The 19,315-nt window shown below is 38.6% G+C and overlaps 1 protein-coding gene across 4 annotated transcripts in view; it reads left to right on the forward strand.

Moving 5' to 3' along the window:
* The window catches only part of LOC108363925 (EIN3-binding F-box protein 2), a 116,465-nt gene that overhangs the window by 74,821 nt on the left and 22,329 nt on the right, over positions 1 to 19,315 (forward strand). Inside the window, exons 4-5 of one of the 4 annotated variants that reach the window (XR_001847675.1) lie at positions 8,770 to 8,895; positions 9,274 to 9,347. The exons of 2 other annotated variants lie outside the window; for them this stretch is intronic. Coding sequence is in view for 1 of the 2 variants with exons in the window: in XM_017617457.1 (XP_017472946.1) it covers positions 9,274 to 9,423 (150 nt within the window). In the remaining variant the exon portion in view is untranslated. Of the gene's footprint in view, positions 1 to 8,769; positions 8,896 to 9,273; positions 9,656 to 19,315 lie in introns of those variants that run through there. One more of the 4 variants, XM_017617457.1, reaches the window with a different exon arrangement.

Below are 19,315 nucleotides of genomic sequence, written 5' to 3' on the forward strand. Positions count from 1 at the left end.
CGTTAGGGTTGTCGGGTTTTCCGGGCATGCGAAGAGATGTTTCGAGTCATGTGGGGTCTCTACGCATGCCGGACACTCATTTGGCACATCCGCATTCAGGTCTACTCAGGTATGAGTTCAACTGCTGCAGTAGCCAGAGCGAAGTTGGGTTATTGTTGTTCTTGTCTCCCGAGGCAGATGAAGCTCCGTCTCGTCTATGTCCGGTGGTGGTGTGCCTAGAACGGCATTCACAGGTCTAGAGTCTACATAACTGGAGACTGACTCCCTGTGAATGCCGTTCAGGGCCAGTCGGTAAGCTGACGGGTCCCGAGGCTGCTTGATGAACCTCTGGGCTTCGTCCGTAAGTTCGTATATATGCCTCCTGACGTGCCTAGTGCTCCTCTGCAAGCAGCTGTCTGTTCGGGTGGCCACTGCTGCGGCTCCCGATCAGAAACTGCTTGCAGAGCATTATGTTGTGCTCCTTAATTGGGAGCATTTGTGTCTCGTTGTGAAGGTGATGTTCTGGCGACATCAGGAGGGATCCAGTCGCTGTCCTGAGTTCGGTGTTCTGTACTGTCTGTAGCCTCATCCAATGCGTCCTACTAGTCCCCGGCGACCACACTGGTGCTGCGTAGTTTAAAACCGGCCAGCCTATTGCCAGGTACTGCCGGCTAGCGACTTGAGGACTTTGTTGCGGCTCTGTACTTTGTTGACAATAGCGGTTGCGTGCGCAGAGAAGGAGAGCAGGCTGTCGAATGTTACTCCGAGTATTTTGGGGTCATTCACCGTCGGAATTGGTGTATCATCGCCGTGAATCCCCAGCGGTAGCCTGACCTCCTTCGTCCAGGTTGTGAACAAGGTCGCAGAGGATATCGTAGGGGAGAGGGCTAGACACTTCGCAGTGAAGAAGCGAGAAACATCGGAGAGATAGCCGTTTACTTTCGAACACAGGTCATCAATTCCATTCCCAGTCGCCATGATCGAGCAATCGTCGGCGTGAGAGACAATCGAGACTCCCTCTGGTGGTTGAGGGAGCTTTGAAATCTAAAAGTTAAACAGTAGCGGGGAAAGGACACCTCCCTGTGGAACCCCCTGTTTTATTTTTCTGAGTTGACTCGACTCGTCTCTAAACATTACCGACGAGTGTTGACCCCTCAGATAATTTGCCGACCACCGTTTGACCCTCTGTGGGAGAGAGGAAGCCTCTATATCTTCTAGTAGCGTGGAATGGCAAACGATGTCAAACGCCTTTGACAAGTCCAACGCTACTAGAATCGTTCTCTCACAGGGACGGTTACGGTTAAGGCCACGAGTTATCTGAGTATTTATGGCGTTAAGTGCTGTTGTTTTACTGTGCACTTTACGGAAACCATCCTGATGCTTCGCTGGGGTCAGGTGGTTCGTGAAATACGGGCGCAGCAAGGCCTCGAGTGTCTCCCTACGGAAGGTCTTCCAGGCGGGCTTTTGTAGAATATACCACTGAAAACCTTCTTATTTCGCTACCTACAGAAGGTCTTTCAGACGGGCTTTTGTAGAACATACCACTGAAGGCCTTCTTATTTGGCTACCTACATAAGGTCTTCCAGGCGGGCTTTTGTAGAACATACCACTGAAGGTCTTATTTCGCTACCTACAAAAGGTCTTTCAGACGGGCTCTTCTAGAACATACCACTGAAGGCCTTCTTATTTCGCTACCAATAGAAGGTCTTATTTGGCTACCTATACCTACCTATAGATGGGTTTTTGGAAGACGTAGTTCAGAAGGCCTTTTGAAGCAGTTTTTTTTAAAAGTGCTGCTTTAATTAAAAAAAAATACATACATACTTTTCTAAGGTTTCAAAACAGTTTTATTGCAACTCAAAATGCACTTCAAATTCGTTTGTAACGCTAAGGCTTATTAGCTAAAAAATATGAACTTATACAAAGAAATTCCTTTAATATTAAGGTATTGCAATTAGGTATCGTTGAATGCGTTGAGATTAAAAAAGTAAAAATTAACGCTTATATTAAATTAAATATTAGAATTACTTAGGAAATTAAAGGTCAATCAAATTCTTTGCTTCTTAAGCAAATGACTTGCTTTATATTGTCGACTTTTGCTCAGTTTAAATCCGCTTTTCATTTCGCGCAGCGTCTGAAGTATGGAGAGGACAAAAATCATTTTAAAATCTTAACTACGCTAAAAATATGAATTAACGTAATCTGTATCTTTATATGAACTTACTGAAAAATATATTAAGCACAGCTAAGTTACGGAAAGCCTTTTTCCCTGCATACCATCATAATTAAAAGATTTTATTATCTCGGGCCCCAGGAAATTTCGCTTCAAACCGCCTTTTTTATTATTTTGCAAACAGTCATGATCTAGAAAAGAAAGACAGTATATTTGTATAAATTAAATTGAGGAAAATAACTAATCAGCTTCTTACCATTTCATTTTCATTCCTGTTTGNAATTAAATTGAGGAAAATAACTAATCAGCTTCTTACCATTTCATTTTCATCGTTATTTTCTGAATTTTCCAAGTTATTCAAATCTTCGTCCGTTTTAATTGGAAACAGCTTTATTATTTCGGCGTTTCCTGTTAAANAGAAAAGAAAGACAGTATATTTGTATAAATTAAATTGAGGAAAATAACTAATCAGCTTCTTACCATTTCATTTTCATTCCTGTTTGAAAAAAAAAAACAAGCTGTTGGGTATACGCATTTATCGTGGCCAGCTCATCCATAATCATTTCGTTTTGCCTGTTTACCGTATTTTCACAATTATATCCATTCTTAATTGTAAATCTGCAAGATATAGGGAAGTTAAAGTTAGTAAATTTAAAATAAAAAATACGAATAATATTACCATTTATTTGCGCGTCCTTGGAATCATTTGTGAGAGTGTTTCGCAATTGTGTGTGACATCTTGGTTTTATGAAATTATTAAATTATAAATAAGTTTTGTGGAAGCCGTGTAAAAGAGGAATAAATAAATGCTCATTTTCTGAAGGAAAGTACATTATTTTGCTCATTACTTCATCTATCTTAAAATCTCTCTTATCAGCGTTTTTCTCAAAAATATTTCCAGTGCATATCCCTAATATATTCATAGATTGGACGGGGTGCCCAAAGAAATTTTTTAAGTTTGTGAGTACCGTCCCAATAAAAAAAATTTCTCCGCTTTCGACAAATCCTGTAATTCATACTATTTTTTTAAACCAGTTGGGACAACCTTAATCTTAAGATCTGAGATGGAATATTTGTTACATATCTGCTGCAGAATCTTAGAAGGCTTTCGGACATTTTTTTCAATTCCTGCATAAAATTTTCGAAACTGTAAGCAGTAAAATTCGGAAGAGCGTCCATATCTTCTACACACTTTCGCAAATATAGCAGGTTATGTACATTGAATGTTACGCAGGAGTCGTCAAATAAATTGGAAACTTTTGTACGAAAAGCTTAAGCATTTCCTCCGCCTTATTTAAATTAAAGTTGGAATTTACTGATGAAGAAAGCATCCTATAAGATACTTGTAGTAGTAAATATTCATTATACATTTCCTCGCCTACAATACCTTTTAAAACGACTAAGCCCGTATAAAGGGCAAATTACCGGAACTCCGTAGCTTTCCATCTACAAATTTTATTTAGCGATCGCGGTTTCCTTTGAAATTCCCTGGGGATGAAGGGAGCCAGTGAAATCAACTTGGTTGACATCAAATTTTCGTCGTTAGTCACAATTTTTTGAACGGTTTTTCTATTTTTAAGAAGCGGGGAATTGAGTAATCATATCAATTCCCATTAACTGTAATTCATTATGCCTGTTTTGATGAAAACCTTTATGGAATTGCATTTGCTTTCTGTTACGAAAATCTTCATACGTTCTTGGTTCAGCTGAGGCTGTACTGAAAGTTGTAACGTTATTAATCCTTTGGCCCCTTTGGTAGCATTTCACGCATCCTATTAAGGCGGTATGGCCTACCGTGCTACACATGCAAGAGCGAGTGGTGCATCACAGATGAGCGCTCGTAAATAAATTTGGAAACTTCGACTTCAACTCCGCTTTCTTTGAGGTTTTTTTATTTCCGAAACTAAATTATGTCGATATGAGTCTATATTGTAAGGCTTTGTTCCGCTGAGGTAGACACCAATTAAAAAAACATCAATATTGATGTTCACAAATCTTCCCATAATTGGCCACAAACTTTGGGAAAGTTATTGAATTTTCTTCTGGCAGAAACTCATGTGGAATTTTTTCTAGTTGCTTCAAAAAACCTATATGGCAATAACTTCTCGGTGACACTGTCCAAAAAAATCACACTTTCTGAGCAATTTTTTTTAAATGTTTTTATATAGGTAGGGACCGCCAAACCCTCAGAGCTTAAAATTTTAAGCAATGTATTTGCACTTGCGCGTGTCAGATTGTACTGACTGCACCATTTGGAACCAAGGTACATTGAACAGGTAGTATCAGTAGAGCAGCTGATTTGATTTATTTTCAAATTATTTGGTCTCGAAAATGTCAAATATTTTTAATTTTTTCTCACAAAAATTCTGAATTGTTAAAATCCATTTGCATGTGAAACCTTTTTCCATACAAAACAAGCGATTGAATAGCAGCTTTTGGAACGTTCGCCCAACTCAGCAGCACAACCGCTGATTACTGGCCCTTGTAAAGGATGGATCAATGCTTCGAGAAGCAAACAAATTTACTAGGAAAGAATGTTGCATCAATTTTTATTTTTTTCAATTGAAATTTTTTATTTTTAATTTAGTATTTTCTCTGGCTTTATTTTACTGAAGCATTCCAATTACAGGCATACATTTGCATAAAATGGAACGTATTTTAAACGAATTGCTCTCTATTTTTGCATACAGTGTAGTTCTGCGTTGAATTCCCTTCTGCAGTATACGCATAAAATCGAACGGTATTTTTGACAATAACTGATAAGCGAATTATTGTAAATTAAAGGTAAATTGTTACTGTTTTTTTTAGCCTTCAATGCGATGCTCATATTTGTTCTCAGCGTCTCAGGTTTTTCAGTGGTGGCGGGCAAACGCGGAACGCCGCGGTTGAGCGCCAACAGGCTCGCTTCCCCTCCTGCCCCCTCGTCATTACGCCGGAAAACAAGGAATGAAACCGAAACCCAAACCGAAACCGAAACCGTAGCCGTTATCTTGACCTGAAAAGGAACGATACCGAAACCATTTCAATCACAGGTTTCAATCGGTTTCCAGAAATTTACAAAAATAATAAATAAAACTTTATTTGAAATAAATGATTTATTTAACCAAAATCAGCAACATTTTGCTAAAATTCTTGTTAAGTAGTAAATAAGTATGGCAAGGTAACTTTTCGCAAAAATCTGCTGATGACTTTGTTGTTGTGAATCGATACTCGTTTAATTATATTTAAGTAGTTTCTTTCCCGTACGCAATGCGAGATCCCGCGTGTGCCCAAAATAGCCCAGAAATCATGCCTGTACTCAACAAAATGGGTAATAGAGAGCGAAAATTCGAGCGTATTCGATCGTAAGTGTATTCTTCTTCCTGCCCGAAACAGCCCGAAATTTTCTCCGAGTAAAAATGGATAAAGTGTCAAAGTGCATATCAGCTGTATTGCGTTTACATGTTGCCTGCATTTACTTGGTGCTTTTAAGGAAAAGTGAATGGCCTGTTGATGTATTTTCAATCTATGTACTAAAAATCAAATTTCTGAAACCAAAATTCAATTTCCAAGTGTTTGCATTTAATACCATGTTCTGACCGACAACCAAAACATTTTTCCTTCATTTTCTTTTCATTTACAACCTTTAACTTTCATTCTTATTTTGCTTTGGCCAGGCAATTAACAATAAATCCGAAATGGCGTATTAAAGATGATAAAATATGACTTCCACTTCGATAAATAATCGAAAAAACTAGTGAAGACACCGATTGGAATGAGTGGAAAGTGAGTTTTCAAGTAGTTTTCAGCGAAAACTGGTTTTCGTTTAACAGATTTTATATGGACGAAAACTGGTCGAAAACCAGTTTTAGCAACGAAAACATGTTCCCATGTCGGTCAGAATATGGTATAAGTGACAAAAACAAGAACAACGTGAATCAGCTGTTTCTCGACTTGTGGGCACGAAATGTGGGTTTTTGCGTTTCCGTACTTCTGAACTTTGTTCCATTTTTGAAAGAAAATGTTTCTCTTATTTTCTAATTACCAAATCCGGTCCGGATTGTTAGGGAAAGAACCTAGTGTTGATATTATCAGTGAACTGTAATTTTCGATTTTCTTTCCTCAACGTTTAAGACATTGGCCCGTAGTCATAGTCAAAATAAAGTCGACTTTAAAGTTAGTTGCAGCTTTTTTGCAGATATCCCATTGAAAATTATGTCAAAAAAGCTGCAACTAACTTTAAAGTCGACTTTATTTTGACTATGACTACGGGACATTGTGATTTAAATAATATCAACAAAATTTCTGTGAAAAACCGAAACCGGAACGAAACCGAAACCAAAACCGAAATACATTTTGAAGAACGAAACCAAAACCGAAACCGAAACACTTGGCAAAACCGAAACCCAAACCGGAACGTTATTTTGAATCGGTTTCATTCCTTGCCGGAAAATTTATTTGTTTATATACTTACATTATTTAAATGCTCTATATGAATGTACGATGAGGAGTTGGGGTTGTTAGTGTACCTTCGCCGCAGATATACTGTGGTGATGTGGATGACGCACGGGTTGTTTTAACTGAGAAGGCGACTGAAAGTTTTCGCAAACCACAAAAATCTATCTATGTTTATATCTACAAACTTTTAAAAAATTTAAGAGAAGAGTATGTTTAATATCGAGTAAAACTGATGTTTATTTTTACAAAGTCGGCTAAAAATTAAATGAAATATTCAAATTTTCATGACAAATTATTTCAGAATATTGCTTTCACTACAAGGAGAAATCGGTGAAAGCTGAATTAAAACAAAGGTTAAGCAAAAATTTTTGACTTGTATAGCCAAAAATATTCTTTTTCTCATGAATGGTTGAATAACTTTCCCCCGATGCCATTTTGTGATAGCTACACAAAATTTTGAGCCCTTATATACTTGTTAATGAGTTAAATGAGTTGCTTCTCAACCGAGTTTAGACCTTTCGAATGATGGGTCTATGTTTATATCTATAAACTGTTAAAAAATTTAAGAGAAAAGTATGGTTAATATCGAGTAAAACTGATGTTTATTTTTACAAAGTCGGCTAAAAATTAACTGAGATATTCAAATTTTCATGACAAATTATTAGAATATTGCGTTCACTAAAAAGGTTATAAAAAAATTTTTGAGTTATATAGCCAAAAATATTCTTTTTCTCATGAATGGTTGAATAACTTTCCCCCGATGCCATTTTGTGATAGCTACACAAAATTTTGAGCCCTTATATACTTGTTAATGAGTTAAATGAGTTGCTTCTCAACCGAGTTTAGACCTTTCGAATGATGGGTCTATGTTTATATCTATAAACTGTTAAAAAATTTAAGAGAAAAGTATGGTTAATATCGAGTAAAACTGATGTTTATTTTTACAAAGTCGGCTAAAAATTAAATGAGATATTCAAATTTTCATGACAAATTATTAGAATATTGCGTTCACTAAAAAGGTTATGAAAAAATTTTTGAGTTATATAGCCAAAAATATTCTTTTTCTCATGAATGGTTGAATAACTTTCCCCCGATTTTTTAGGTAAAAATCACTATATATTAAATGTTAATTTTGCATCAATTCAGGAGTAGTATAGTTGCTTTATAAAATAGTGCGTGAAAACTGCCAAATTTGAAAAAAAGACGAAAAAAATTTACATGGAAAATACACACAGATCTCGTTAAGTTTTCTAAAAGTGATAATAAAATAACACTCAAGAAAAAAACATATAAATATATAACGAATAATAAAAAATAATTACCTAAAGAACATACATACATAATTTTTTAGTATTTGTTATTATATCTGATTTATTCTTTTAATGGTAAATGAGATGATTATTTTTTAATTGTTTCTAAGTACATTGATTACTATTTATTTGAATATTTGAAACAAAATAGTTAATCACTAACATTTAAACAACCACCAAATCTTTTTTGCTATTCAAAATCAAATTAAAAATTAAAATTAAATTTATTGGATTCTTTAAATTTCTTTTTAAAGATGTGAAAACAAAGGCAAATAAACCATCACGAAAAATATTCTTTTGTGCATTTACCTGTGTCCTTTACCTCAGACGCTATATTTCTCCATGCCAAACTAGTCATGTCTGTTCTACAGTATTTTTTAGTTCCATAAACATGTTTTTTTTATTAATTCGACAAAAAAAAATCCAGGATGATGATTCCGCCTGTGAAACGATCATGCTTATTGCGAAAAATGCCGCTCAATACTAATCTCACCTCGATCAGAAAGCCGTATCGCACGTGCGATACGCATGCAATATTATATCGATAGCGATATTATATCGCAGCGGTGTCGCTGTCGTGCAAGTGTGCACAGTTTTCATCGCTTCCCACCAATTCCCACGTACTCAGCATGCCGATGTCGCATTCATATCGTATCGCGTATCGTATCGCATCGTATATCGTATCGCTCTGATGAGCGCCGTGCCTAAGAGCTTTTGTTTTTCTACTCTCGGGTTTCTATGAAAGCTACTTTACTTATTCCCCTTTTATACATTTTTACAACACTTACATTAAAATATTTAAAGTTATTTATTGAATTATCGCTTATATTTCTTTTAAAAATTCTGCACGCACGTGTTGATCGCTTGAAGAATTCGTATACATAAATTATCAGCTGTGATCGCGTTGCCAGACCTACTAAAATTATCTTCTGGGCAACAAAAAGACTTGGTACATATAAGGGGTGATCCATTAATACATTTCCTTTCTATATTAAGGTAACGATATGTGAATGAAAATTCTGCTATAGGGGCAGGCAGGGCTTAGGCTCTTGTTAACTAAGTACTGTGAATATGAAAATCGATAGTTAAACTCTTGTCAGAGGTTTACTACGCACGGTGAATTCTGGCCTAAATGAACTAGATTTCACTTCATACTTAATGTTCTTGTATCTACAAAACATGCATGTTAAATTACTGCACTGCAAATATTGCAAATATCCAAATTTTTATATCAAATATCCAAAATTTTAAGTGGTTAGGTGTACGCGGCCGCAGGTGTATATAAGAAAATATTTTCCTTTGTTTCTAAATTACTTTATTTGCTTTTTATATGTATATAAGATACTCGTGTTTTATCTTTGTTTTTATTTTTAGACACTTTCAATACATCGTTGTCCACGAATATGCACCGATATTGAAGAAAGGTTGGCAGAAATGACTACACTACGTAACATAAAAGTGGATAATACAACAAATATGGATAATGCTTGTTTACTTCGGTTAAAAAAACGTCTTGAGTGCTGATATTTTGTTGCCACCTTTTTCTTTTTTCTTGTATTACGTTGAATTCTATAATTATGGCTGAGATCTTCCATTTAAGATCAAAATGTTATTGCTGTTGTTATCGAAAGCGTTGCTCATTGACCTTTTAGTGAAAAATATTACCAAACATGTTAAAAAATAGTGATAATTATTACCAAAAATGTTGAAAAATTAAATAAAATTATAAGCACTCACTGAGACCTGCGGACCATGATAAATGTTTTAACTAAACAAATTATTTATTCAAGTTAAAATAGCAACCATCAATTGATCCTCTGAATGGTGGTCATGCCTATGTTTGGGCATGCAGCTGTGCACAAAGGTACCTGTGCTTCCTTTTTTAAGCGGGTTTATTGAGGACATAATTTTCCATTTAGGCTTAAGGTGTTAGTAGTCGCCTGACATTTATGATTCTGAATTCCTGAAAAAGTTCTGTTATGTTGCTGCATATTTGTACCCGCTATTCTGTTTTCCCTCGTTTGTGTTGCCAATATAAAACGTCCTAATAATATCAATTAAAACAAACAAAACTACCCTGAACTTTTAAAGTCTCAACCAAAAAATCGCAGNTCGTTTGTGTTGCCAATATAAAACGTCCTAATAATATCAATTAAAACAAAAAAAACTACCCTGAACTTTTAAAGTCTCAACCAAAAAATCGCAGACAGTGACTGAAATGTATCTGCGTATCTATTGCTACTGCTATTAATATATATATGTATGTATGTATTAAATATGTACGTATTGATATGGTAATAAGAGAAACAAATTCAACTTGTACTCACCTAGGTCTCCAGCGGGGATGGTACCAGCATGCTGCCTGAGAACCTGTGCTTTACTACTTACACAAATGCTCATACATACATATTTACCCACCACTCCACCACTCTCAGTACTATCACTCGTTCGTGATTCGGGGCATCGAGCGGGTCATAGTATCGCGCGGTAAAACTACTTACAATTCAAAAAAAGCTAAACGTGAATGTACTTGAACTAATCTAATACTAAAAACACCGATAAAGGTGAATCAAAACCCGTGGTTTTGATAAAGCAAAATTCAAATAGTGTTGAACAACAGTGAAGTTTCAAAAAACGAAAACAAGAAAACTAGAAAACTAATATACGCGCGCTTATTTACACCCCCACATTCATATATGTATGTATGTATATGCATATATGTACATACATATGTATGTCTATATGCGTCTTCGCTTATCCAGATATGTATGTAAATATATGTTTGTATATATTTAAACTGCCAAGCTCCGGCGCCAACGGAATTTAAAGCAAAGGAATGTGGCTGTCTAAATGAGAAATTAACAAAAGGTAACAAAAACTTTATGGGATAACTTAAGAGAACGTAAGCAAGGTATTCAAGCAACAAAAAATATTCAAACAAAACACCCAAGAGAGTTGCCCGCGATATTAGCGGCGCTGCTGCTGGTCAGCAGCGTGGTCGAAGCGTCCACCGATAATGCTCCCACGGCGCTGCTCCTGTTAGCGCTGCCTCGCTTGGCGCTGTTATTGCGCTCCCTCGATATTATGCTCCCTGTTGTCTCCTTTTATTTTTCACCACCTTTAACATTCACCCCCAAGTGCTGTTGACCTGTTCCACTCGAAATAGTCTGAACAGCTGTAGGCGTTGGACGTTGTTGTTGCTTACCCAGCTGCTGTTCTGTTGGCATTTGCGTGAATCTTGTGATGCTATCGTAAGTGTTGTAAATTATATTGGCGCGGAAACGTGTTTGTGGCAATGTCTCGGTGGTCGGTGTGTGAGGATGTGTGCTTGGGTAAGTACCCAACGGTTGTTGAATGTTGAGTTGTGGCAAATGATCTGTAGTTGGTGCGTGTGAATGCTTGTTTGCGTGCTTCCTGTGGTGTATACTAGCCATGTGTTGAAGACAATATATTTGTTGTACGTAGCTGCGTATTAGGCTGGGTCGATTTTGTATGGGGGAAAATAAAAGTCATTTGACCGCACTGTAATAGTAATATTATGATGTTTTAGGTCTAAGCCAATTGTTATTGGCCAAGAAAGATTAATTTAAAACTTATCTTTAGCCCGCGCAATTAAATCAAAGTGTATGAATTTCGAAAATGAAACTTTGGCTTGTAATATCTATGGAATGAGTTATTGTTATAAAAAGGATGATATATCAAATTAAGGGCTATTAAATTTAGTACCTCACGTTCATTTATCATTTTTCAATAAGTCTACACGTTTTTAAGATATCAAGATAAAACTTACAAAAACTATAATATTCCCTTATGAATTTTCAATTCTTCATTACTTCAGCAACCAAGTGAAAAATACAAACAAGTGAGACGAGATTTATTTCAAACGGTTTAATGTTTTCGGATGTTTATGTAATACTAGAGGGACCATAGACTTAGTCACGCTTAGTCGTGGTGAATGAATGTATTGCCAAAAATTAGGAATCGTTTGACAAGTTATTAGTAGTTTCAAACATATAAGAATTAACATACATTAGCATAATACAATTAGGGTGAGAAACGCCCATTTTAAGTCCATTTTTGCAGTCTTGAAAACTGGTGCGGAATGGTTTCATTAGTCGCCGAAGAAGCACATTTTTCGCTGTTTCTAAATTTGCCGTTATATGAAAGTAGGGGACGTGCAATAAGTTTTTAGATATACATAAATATTTTAGTTAATTCCATTATGTGAAAAAGTGACTGTAGGATTTACAGTACTCTTTAACATGTCCTGGGAAATCCTTTTGAGGACTCTCCAATTGGACGATATTGCTTTGCATTCAGCTTGAATGAAAAAAGTCACTCGCTGGCACAGTTTTCTGTAATCCGGTTCTTTTATTTAAAGGTTATTTATACAATTGAAGATAATTTAAAAAAAAAAAATGGAGAGCCACTTAAGTTTTTCGATATAACTTTGGTAAATGTTACTCGATCGGTACGTAATAATTAACAAATTGAAAGCGAGACTTACTGTTACTGATTTATGATAACAATATGATGAAAATCGTTCAGATTATAAACCAGTTATTTTAATATAAAAAAAATTTTAACATTTTTTTTTGTCATTTTGCTATATTTGCAATTTTTAAATTGTATGCATAAACATAAGTAAACTAATTAGTGTTTCCAAAGTTGTGCCTGTTCAGTGTTTCCATACTCATTTCAATAAACAAAATTTTTCCACGATGATGGAAAATAATGGCTATTCTATGAGAGCTACCGAAATTGTTCCTAAATTTGCAAAAATACGCAAATTATAGCTAATATTAAAAAAAGATTAGAATATTTGGAACTAGCGATCTAAATGCACGCCAGCAATATTAATGCTGTTCATCACATCTTTTGACTATAGGCCAGTGCAATTATCAAGAGAACAATTAAAATTTCTTTGAAAATAGTTAAGTTTCAGATTAACGATAAGCTAAAGTGCTGCGAGAAATGATATTTGACTTTATCTTTTGCGTTAACGGATTCATTATCTAATAATATGCACCAACCCTTTTTACTGAACCCAGAATTTTTATCAAGAATTGGTCTTATTCGACTAGTGTGCTGTGGGTCTCTTGGCGGTCGATGCGCGGGCTCTCACAATTAAAATAAAATACTAATATTTTGCAGGCTTGTTGTTGACTTCATGATACAATATATTTTCACTATTACCAAGGGATTTGAGAAAAATTTGATTTTCGACCCGCCCTACTGCGTATGGATATGTGTTGGTGTGTTCATGTAATCTGTCTGGTACACGAGTCTCTCAGACGGAGCAAGCTATGTACATGCCGGTTGCTGGTGGCCAATTCCAGATTTCCGGTTGGTGGAGGTCCTTTTATTCATACGTACGTATGTGCAGGCGACCTGAAAGGGGGAGAAAGCTCTGATTTAGCACATTGAATGGTACAGTCGTAGATCTGCCGCTGCTGTCATAAAACTAAAAAAAAATTAATAATTCGTGCCTTGTCTGCATACATACATATGTGCATACATACATATGCATTTAGTAAGATGCAGGCTTATGCATGTGTTTAGATTTGAGGCATAACAATATGTGGTGCTTACCTCCAGTTCCAGATTTTAGCTCTTTGTGGCGGCTTGGGTACACCGGTACCGCGATAATCCGGTAAAACGGCACAATTCACACAACTATAGGGAAAGTCTGTATATTTGACTATATAAACTTTTTTTTTGAACGCTTTCTTTTTTTCTTTTAACACTTAAACTGGTAACGTTCGCACAGTTAAAACACCCGGTAATCACAACGTTAGCACCGCAACCTTTGTATCTGACCCGTTCGCCACCATCTGCGTCATTTTATACCCTTTGGCCCGGCTAACTGACTCAGACCGTCTTATGTACTTATTTTCTTACATATTTAGTTACAAGGAAAACTCGAAAGAACAACCGCTGTTTGGGAGAACCATTAACACACACACCCCTTTGCTTTGCTTTGCTTNCCTTTGGCCCGGCTAACTGACTCAGACCGTCTTATGTACTTATTTTCTTACATATTTACAAGGAAAACTCGAAAGAACAACCGCTGTTTGGGAGAACCATTAACACACACACCCCTTTGCTTTGCTTTGCTTGACCGACCGAACTTTCTCTGGGCCTCTCGTTGCCGAAGTTGATGTTTGATCAGCTATGTTCGCTCAAACATTCATACACTCACACATTTACACTTAATTAACATTGACGTTTGGTTGACTGGCACATGTTCGATCTCGTCCCCACAATCACACACAATTACACTAAGTTAACATCGATTCCCTACTGGCTTATGTTTGGTCCACTTCATACACACATACATGACTATACCGAAGTATCTGGCAAACAGCTGGCGCTACAGTTCCTAAATTTACACATGCGCCATATATGTAATACTCCTATATTGGCAGTAAGAGCTAGTACCGTCCGAAAACACTACAGTACAGATATATCAATAAATACGTACGAAAGAAAAGGAACACATACGTTTATAAATAAACATGTACACAACGCATACACAAAAACGGCACTCAAGTACACAATACATTGACAAAAACGGTACTAGAATGTCTCGCTTTGATTTCGGAATGCTTACACATTGAGAAGTTAGCTTACTGCCAATATAGAAGTATTACATATATGACATGCGCTATAGGGTAACTGACATAACTTCCATGGAAGTCGAAACCCCGAACTATAGTGGTTATATACTTAGATAATTCGTCTAAACATGTAAAATTGTGTATCGCGTAAAATTCATTTTTTTCTCCGCTAGGCAGGCGTCTTGCCGTTGGTGCGGGGGCTTAGTCGAATCACAACCAGACTTTATTATCGGGTGGTAGTGTAATCGTGTCTCTACCTCCGGGTACTGTGCGAATGCACTCCATTTCCTATGGTTCGGGCTGCTTGTGAGCGATGACCAAGAACTGCCGACTCCCTAATCCAGGGTGTTAAGTCCACCCATTGGAAGGTTTGCAGCCAGGGGGTTTACCAGACCGGCTGTCTTTTAACGGCGCCTTCCTGACACCGGGCCGCCTCAGGGAGTAACGGTGGCCTTGCTGCGGCATGGGGCGCTGCCGTAGTGGACTGTTTGAATTCCCCTTATTATGATCTAGACCACTGCGCCCGCTTCGTCGGGTAGGTGGTCGTACGAACAAGATGAACACAAACAAACAAAACCAAATCCAACCAACAAAACTTCGAGTGGTGGAGGGGATTCGAAACCGATCCCTCTCTTTCGCTCCTCTTTAAACGAGGCGGAATCGACTATTGTCCCGTATATCTGGCTGGAGAGTCCTTAGTGACCACTCCTTCTCCGATCATCGGTACACACAATTCGCTTTGGGCGAAGCGCGTCCTAAGCACAAACCTTAAAGGAATCTGAGGAGAACCAACTGGGATTTAAACTGCAGAAGTCTGCAGGAAATGCTTCCGGTTGCACCCGTGAGGGGCGGGACCTGGACTGAAAGTGAAATTGACGAATCTATTGGTGTGTTCACCACCTCGTGTAAAAGGGCTATTAATATGTCTTGTCCCCTGAGTTACTACAAAGGTAAGGTGGTCGGAGGAGCTCTCCGATCTTAGGGCCTCGAGCAGAGGCCTTTTCAATAGGGCCAGGAAGAGTAAATCAGCCTCCGACTGGGCACTGCATAAGATTGAGCTTGACTTGACTTATATATGTCCGAGATTAGGAAAGCGAAGCGGACGTCGTGGACACTGTTCTCTGGAAGCGTGGAGGGCAGTCAGGAGTGCTCAAGGTTTAGGCGAGTGATTTCAGGCCGATAAGTCTCCTCGTTTCTTCTGAAGACGCTGGGGAGGCTGATCGATCGCCATTTAAGGAGCCGGATCCTCAGGGAGCGCCTTTTCATGGAGCAGCCTGCTTATTCCAAGGGCAGGTCTGGCGAAACGGCCTTACACACGGTCGTTGAAAATATTGCGCAATCCTTCTCGAAGAAGTAATTTGCGGTCGGTGCCTTCCTTGATATCGAGGGGGCTTTTAACAATGTTTTGCCTGAGGCTGTAGTTAACTCCCTAAGTAAGCTAGGGGTCGGAGCCGACCTTGTCAGGTTTATTTACCGCTTGCTTTGCAATAGAACTGTCGCGGCAGAGTGGGGCAGCGCTTCTATCCGGAGGAGTGCGAGTAGAGGTACCCCGCAAGGGGGAGATCTCGCGCCGTTGCTTTGGGTCGTTGTAATCAATGACCTGCTGGTAGCTCTGGAAAGAAGTGGCTGTCGGGTGGTTGCTTATGCCGATGATAACAAAAGGAAAGTTTCCGGAAACACTGTTTGAGCTTATGCAGGGTTACTTGAGCTTGGTTGAGATCTGGACTTTTAGCTGCGGGCTGGGAGTAAATCCCAGTAAAACGGAGCTTGTTCTCTTAACTAGGAGGTATAAGATACCGAATTGCCGTCTTCCCTCAATGGGTTGTCTTCCTGTTCCCAGCAAACATTGAGGTTAGTTATCGATTAGAGAATGACTGGAGAACTAGCCCCATTCTCCAATCTCAAACGTTAGAGAACGACTCGAAAAACTTTCGAGAATCATAGCGATCTCAGCAAAATAGGACATAGTTCTCGACTCGAGAAAATATTAAATCTCGAATCGAAGTCTAATGTTGATCTCTAATGGGATTCGAATGTGAATTTCAAACTGCTGTTTTGCTTTATTAAATAAAATGCTTTGTTTGCAAAATTTGTACTAAATGTATTCGCAATTAAATAGTAATGAATTATTTGAACTTAAAAATAATTTATAACTCATTCATTTGGAATATTGCTTATTTACATTCATTTGAATTTGCGTTGTTTCTCTAATCGTTCTCGAATCGAATTTTAATGTAGTTCTCTAACTTCGTCATCGGCTCGAGAACGATTAGAGAACTACCCTAGTTATCTAAAGCAGAAATCCAAATTTCTCTAACGTTAGAGACTGTGTTTGCTGGGTTAAGGCTCTTTGACAGGGTGAAGTACGTGGGCTTGATCCTTGACAGTAAGCTTTCCTGGAAGCCTAACGTGGAGGAAAGAGTGAAGAAGGCTACAGTAGCACTGTATTGTTGCAGAGGGGCCATTGGCAAGCGCTGGGGCCTCTCGCCGAAGGTAGTGCATTGGCTTTATGAAACTATAATTAAGCCAATCGTATTATATGGGGTACTCGTCTGGTGGAACGCACTTGACAAGGCCTACATCGTCAATCAGCTGGAGAAGGTGCAAAGAGCTGCCTTAAAGGGAATCAGTGGGACACTTCGAACCACACCTACTCTTGCGCTTAATGCCATGTTAAATGTTGTGCCTATAGATATAGCTGGCAGGGTTGCAGCTGCGCGTGCTGCAGTAAGGCTAAGATGGGTGGGCTTCAAGTTCACCTCAAGCTATGGGCACTCCAGAATCTTAAGACTTCGGTTTCCTACCGACTCGGACAGACCACTGCACGCCGGTTCTGGGCCCGAATGGATCTTTTACCACCCACATCCCGGCGAGGGGAGACTGAGAGGGGTGCAGTATCTGGAATCGAGGACCTGTAAACTTATTTACAGATAGATCGAAGCTGGATGGAAAGGGGGCGGAGGTGATTTCTGCGAAGAGCTCTCCATCAACCTGAAATTTAGGTTACCGGAACACTGTAGTGTTTTCCAGTCTGAAGTGGCCGCAATAAAAGAGGCTTCGGATTGGTTGCTCTCTAGTGTAACATCTGTCAGGGAAGTAAATATTTATTCTGGCAGCCAAGCAGCCATCAGGGCTCTCGGCTCCCTGACGGTGAGTTCGAAAACGGTGAGGGAGTGTTTGACTTCCCTATCGACCGCGTCTGATTATTTTGCTATTAAGCTTATTTGGGTTCCAGGTCAAAGCGAAATCGCTGGCAACTGCATGGCTGATGAGTTTGCAAGACAGGGAAACCTCGAGGAATTACTTTCCGATAGGGAGGGTCTGGGGGCTCCCCTGACCTCGTGTGGTCTGCTTCTAGACAGATGGACGTTTAGTCAGCTCAGCGAGCGCTGGGCGAAGACCTCGGAGTGCAAAGTGGCAAAGTCTTTCTGGCCACGGGTGGACCGGGCGGTCTGGTGAGCTCTTGAGACTAAGCAAGCTGCATCCCTCACTATTGGTGGGAGTGCTTCCTGGCCACTATGTGATTGGTAACGATGCTTTAAGGCTGAATGTTGCGGATAATCCTTACTGCACCAGCTGCATGGAGGATGATGAGGTGGAATCATCTTAACATCTGCTGCTCTAGTGCCCTGCCTTTGCGAGCCAAAGGTTTAAGCACCTTGGGTCGCACTTTCACACTCCCGATGAGCTCTCGGGAGTGGACATCAGTCTACTGAAGAACTTCGTTGTGAGCACGGAGCTTGTCTCCGGCAAAAAGCCATAGGTGTCGTCTTGCTCCCATAGCTGNCAGCTGCATGGAGGATGATGAGGTGGAATCATCTCAACATCTGCTGCTCTAGTGCCCTGCCTTTGCGAGCCAAAGGTTTAAGCACCTTGGGTCGCACTTTCACACTCCCGATGAGCTCTCGGGAGTGGACATCAGTCGACTGAAGAACTTCGTTGTGAGCACGGAGCTTGTCTCCGGCAAAAAGCCATAGGTGTCGTCTTGCTCCCATAGCTGCCCCCCTCTTTCCCCTACCCTCCCTGCGTCCCTTTTTTCCCTCCCCCTCTAAGGGCATCACAACGGACAGCTTAGTCGAGTCCAAGTGTGCCTCCATATGCGGAGGCAGCCCGCTTACCTAACCTAACCTAAAATTCAGTTTTCCATGAAGGTACTTATCGCGTTCAATATTCAATTTAGGGCACAATTCTGTTGCAGTGACTAATTCTTGTCACAGTTTTTTTACGGATAAATATATTTAAGTTTAAAGTTGTCAGTAAAAAAAAAATGTTTGTCACCGATTCAGAATTGGGATATTAATTTAATTTTAAGTAAAAATAGTTTGGATGTAATTTAATATTTTGTAAGCTCTTTTTATTAAAAACCAAAAATTTTCTTTTTTGAAAACTATAAACAACATAAATTGAAACCAATAAAAAATAACAAGTATAAAAGTATAAAGTATTTAAGTATATCCTAAATTTACTCCCCCTCCAGTGAAACGATAAATTAATTATTGTTAAGTGTTGTTTTCTTTGTTTTGTGCGGAAGTATGAGTGTTGGACCGGTAATTATGTTTTCAGGTTTGAGTAAATCTGTGGAACCCGTTTTAATTATATTGCCATGTTGAATTTTGTTATGTTTCGAAATAACTGAGGGACTCAGAAGGTGAATGCAAGTTGGACTTGTGAATGAATTTAAAAAATACTCTCCAGTTCTAAATTTTTGGGAACGAAAGACTACAAGGTGAGCTTGGATAAGGTTTAACCGATAAGTCCTCGCCCATCCAGTTTTTCTCCAAATTATCAATATGGTA

Source organism: Rhagoletis zephyria, unplaced genomic scaffold, assembly GCF_001687245.7.
Source record: "Rhagoletis zephyria isolate East Lansing unplaced genomic scaffold, Rhagoletis_zephyria_1.1 Rzeph_scaffold_01413, whole genome shotgun sequence".
Lineage (NCBI taxonomy): Eukaryota > Metazoa > Arthropoda > Insecta > Diptera > Tephritidae > Rhagoletis > Rhagoletis zephyria.